Consider the following 4722-nt stretch of genomic DNA (forward strand, 5'->3'; position numbering starts at 1 on the left):
AGCAGGAATACAGGCAGTTCAAGTAAAGGAAGGCATAACAATGATAGTGGAAGTGGTCAAGGGCGCAGATACCGCCCATATTAATTGGTGTTTTGATGCAATGGGAAATTTGTTTTGGCAACTCCTTTCTCATGATCTATTTTATTTAGTGCCTTTACGAGGTCGTTTATTTTATCACATTGTGATACGCTATTATTCTTCATTAAATGTTTATTAATCTGTAGTTTCAGACTTTATTACATTTATGATTTTAGGGTGTTTTAATGTAACTTTTCGTAGTTCCTACTTGAGACCTTTGTTTAACCGTGATAAACCTCAACTAGTTCTCTCTATACCTTTAAAAAGTTTTAATCTTATACAAGTTCATATTGATCTAAGAGTTATTGGAGGCTAATCTTATGTAACCCTGCATTACTAAAGCAAATCCACCAGTGTTACGAGAACAAATATAGTTCGTAGCTGACAAACTCTACAATTAAAATTAAAAATCTTAATATTGGATGACGTCCAGTGTATCTGATTTTAGATATCTAACCAATTTTGTGCTAGCCCAAATCCTTCCTTAAGCATGATATACTGTTACATTCTTACAGGGTTTAGAGGGATGCGTATCTTGAGCAGTGTTTAAAAAGCGTCTAATTTGGCCTTTATCCATCTCAACTAAAATGAAATAAATAAATAAACTATTTTATTTGGATGGTAAAGCTTAGAAAACGATTCTTTTCTTTTAAAATATACTACTTCGTTCGGCCCTATACGTTTGACTTTGTTTGAATATTTTATTTTAAAATGAGTGGAACAAAAAAGAGCGGAATAGAACATAGTCTTCCTTTCATTGTTTAGATATTTTACGTTAGAATGAAACTAAATTTTTATTTTTATTCTATTGTCTGGAGAATAGATTAAATAAAATGCATTATAAATTTTTTATTCTATTTTTACTCTTATTTAAAATATATGAATAATTAAAATAATATATATTATATTAAATCTTTTAAATAAATGTTGTATTGTCAGGGAAAAAATACTCTAAAAAATTAATGTAAAAATAAATTGAAAAATTTCACGTTATGTTTTTATTTTTTATCAAATCTAAAAATGTCACTTTAAACCTTCTATTGAATAAAATAAATTCTGCAATAAAAATAAAAATAACAAAATAAATAGGAAGACAACGAAGATATCAAACATACGAGGGTGAAGACAAAGAAGAAAGACTCGAGTTTGACAGAAAATATTGACAGTTGAGACGCTACATATAGAAAAAAAAAAAAAAAGAATATTGACTGTTGAAACGCTATATATAAAAGGAAAAAAAAAGAGGATATATTTATAATTTAATAATTGAATTGATAAATTAATTGATGGTTACATTTTTCTATCCAAATTGGAAGGGAAATAAAAGATGAATAAGTAATGGAATGTGATAGAATATATGTCATTGAGTTGTATTCCACTTCACCTTTAAATGAGACTCCAAACAAATAAACAATGGAATACTAAATTATTCCATTCAATTTGACTCTATTCCATCACATTCTATTAATTTAAACATAAGCTTAGTTCTTTATATTTAATTAGAGGTAGTTTTGTGAAAAGTTAAGTAATACTTCTTATAACTTGAAAGGGTTTTATATAAAAGACACATTTTTTTACAAAAATATGTTGATAGTATATAAATGTAATGCACATCTCTATTTTTTGACTGAGCTCAAACCTTCCTTATTTATTTGATAAGTTACTCATGAGAATCCTTTGCCTAATAGAGTTTCTTGACAGTCCATAATTGTGACTTTCTCAATGTGAAGAAATGTTTCTCATCTTATTCTTTCTCCATCATAACAGGCATCTGTTGCCTTATTTCACACTTTTACCATATGCAAAATGAATGCTTGTTGCATTCCTTTGAAAATTGAAGGGATGTATATGACTATGACTAACTCCGAGGAAAGGAAGTGGTTGGAACAGTTCAATCCTATAAACTATAAAGGGTAAATTCGTTTTTAGTCAATTAATTTATTTTATTTTTAGTTTCACTTTAGTCTCTTAAATTTTTCTTAATTATGTTTCTATTAGTAAAATGTCATATCATTCATCTCACAAACTCCGATAAATTTATAATTTTTACATTTATGACATTCAAATCCTAATATTACAAATTTAGAAAATGAAGAATGAAAAGTTTCAACTCATTTTCATCATCTCCTTCATCTAATTCATCTTCGAGTAAAGTTTCCACTCATAGCAACAAATAATGTTAAAAAAAAAAGAACAAAAATCAATTTAATCATTTAATAAAAAAAATTCAATTCCAAACCCATAAATCTCCTTCAATCACATTAGCTACCCAAACTAAATCCATTTGTTCCACTTGCTGTTTTTTCATTTTTCTGCTTTGTAAATGGTAAAGTACATATATGGCCAACAAAAATAATGAGTTCAGAGATTTTAAATGGATATGGATATGAATTTGTATGTTATAATTTGATAACTTTTTCCTAAATTTTTTATCAAAGAAAATCGTAAATTTTTTAGTTTAAAGAAGAGCAATAAAGGAGATGAGACATGTTTAAAACTTGACTCTTTTGGGTAGAATTTAAAAGAAAGTCACACTTGACTAGCAGAAGTATAGTTAAGGGGCAAAAATGGATCCAAAATTAAACAAGGGCCTAAAGTGAAACTATAAAATAAATTAAGGAACTAAAAAAGTAATTTAGCCAACTATATTCATATGTTGGAGTAAGGTCAATGTGCTCCTTTGCCTATGCCTTTAATATTAACACATGTCGCAAGTGGTTAACAAAGGCATTGTCATAGCAACGATAGCCATAAGGCAATACCGAATTGACAGACCATCAAAACATGGCTTAATTCAAGAACAATGGAAACCTGCACACAATTAACAGTAATGAAAGAAAAGGTATGGTTGGTTGTGGTTTCTATGTCAGAATGAGAATGAGCAATACCAATGAGTAATGATTTTTGGAGAAATAGAAGAGTGTTGGATGCATTTGCATCGACTTCAAGGGGGGGAGGTCAATGTGATTTTTCTAAAATTTTATAATTTTTTCCTCCAAGGTTTCTTATTCAAACATAATATACAAAGACTATATAATAAAGGAACTTATATAGCATAACTAAATATTGTAAAATCATTCCAATGTAGGGAAGTGGACTACTCCATTGACTCAAACAGTTTAAATTTGTTGCAACAGTGAGACATGCAACCCAGCAATCGAATGCAAATTGAACTGCCTCTTTATCCTCACACATTCATAGTGAAAATAAATTCATCAAGAATTAGGGTGAAATATTATTTCCTAGAAGCCTTCTTCCAATTTGGTTAGTGAGAGCTTGTGTTTTACATATATATTAACTTGGCTGAAAGCTATATTTGTGACATTAGTACATAGTTGATAAGCAGGCAGCATCCAAGTAGCAATAAATCATGATTCATTTGACATCTTGGCTCAGTTGTGACTAACCACTAACGCAATTTCCCTTGTCTCTTTTGTTTCATTGATCATCTTCACCGTCACCTTTATCAGATGGCTCAGTTTCCAACTTTCTTTTCTTGTTCTTCTCATCTCCCTTTTCCTTTGACACCGCCGCTTTCTTTCCAGCATTCTTCTTCCTAAACTCTGATAGGACAAAAAGATAAAGTGTTAAGGTCCACCAAAACTGCACATGCACCATAAATGAAATCTTCTAAGTACCAAGTTACTAAGTTAGAGAGGACTTTAGTAAAATCAAAACAACTATGCATATATTTTTTCTTAACAATGAATGAATTCATTAACTAACATTAACTTTCATGCAAAACATTAGTAACTAGTGTCATGTGTGCTTCAAAAACACACACCCTCTCCTAACAATACAACCCTGATAGTAACTAGTGTCATTCCTCTTTCTTTGTAGCATTGAACCAAATATCACTCACTAGTTTATGTAGCATAACAGTGAATAACAAGCAAGATCATATCTGGCCCAATGCTTAGAGTTGGTGCACAGTGTACACAATACAGCATAGAACAAGCTGAGTTTTAGACATTTTGCTAAGGAAGACACCTCAAAGTAATCATATGACCCATGTTAAACATTTCATAGATACTTTGATTACTCCTAATTAATAATTATCAATAACAATAATAACCAACCCTTTTCATCTAAATAGGAATTAATCCTTATTCTAATCCAATAAAAAGGAGAACACCATAACAATTAAATTAACGACAACACTTCACCATGATGATAAATCTTAAAACATCAAAGCTTCCCTTCACTAGAAGCTAACAAAATATACTGAAAAACAAAGTAGTCAAAGTGACCTTCAAGAGAAGCTTTTAGAGGACTAACAAACTCAGTAAACTCGGTTTCTTCAAGAGCTTTGAAAACATCTTCAGCATTGATAATTTGTCTCTTTGACTCCTTACATATATCATTAGCCCTGCACATACAAACAACACCAATCACTCTTCACCACCTTCTATCTCAAAAAGTTCCAATTTTTAAATTCACCCACGAATCAATCATCAAACCCGTTGCTAAATTTCCCCAATTGCCTAAAAATTCCGAACCCTAATTTTTTATTCCTATACTAAAAAGCCAAACAAAGAAAAAGGGTATTCAGACATCAAATTCAGTGCCTTCAGAAAGGGTTAAATGCAATGGTTACTTACGTTGCGGAAATGTAGTGGATGAAGATTCTGGCACTTTCGGAGA

General features: G+C 30.4%; 2 protein-coding genes across 2 annotated transcripts in view; one reads left to right on the forward strand and one right to left on the reverse strand.

Annotated features, from left to right (window-relative positions):
- The window catches only part of LOC101492238 (heterogeneous nuclear ribonucleoprotein Q-like), a 6751-nt gene extending 6667 nt beyond the window's left edge, over nucleotides 1-84 (forward strand). The window contains exon 10 of the mRNA XM_073369669.1: nucleotides 6-84. Coding sequence (XP_073225770.1) covers nucleotides 6-84 — 79 coding nt within the window. The remainder of the gene's footprint in view (nucleotides 1-5) is intronic.
- A 3028-nt stretch (nucleotides 85-3112) lies between these two features.
- LOC101491905 (DNA polymerase II subunit B4) overlaps nucleotides 3113-4722 on the reverse strand; it is a 2546-nt gene continuing 936 nt past the window's right edge. Inside the window, exons 2-4 of the mRNA XM_073370534.1 lie at nucleotides 4680-4722; nucleotides 4329-4447; nucleotides 3113-3641 (exon numbers count right to left, since the gene is read on the reverse strand). The exon at nucleotides 4680-4722 is cut by the window's right edge and continues 8 nt beyond it. Coding sequence (XP_073226635.1) covers nucleotides 3517-3641; nucleotides 4329-4447; nucleotides 4680-4722 — 287 coding nt within the window. The 3' untranslated portion in view covers nucleotides 3113-3516. The remainder of the gene's footprint in view (nucleotides 3642-4328; nucleotides 4448-4679) is intronic.

The sequence above is a fragment of the Cicer arietinum genome, chromosome 6, assembly GCF_000331145.2.
Source record: "Cicer arietinum cultivar CDC Frontier isolate Library 1 chromosome 6, Cicar.CDCFrontier_v2.0, whole genome shotgun sequence".
NCBI classification, from domain to species: Eukaryota; Viridiplantae; Streptophyta; class Magnoliopsida; order Fabales; family Fabaceae; genus Cicer; species Cicer arietinum.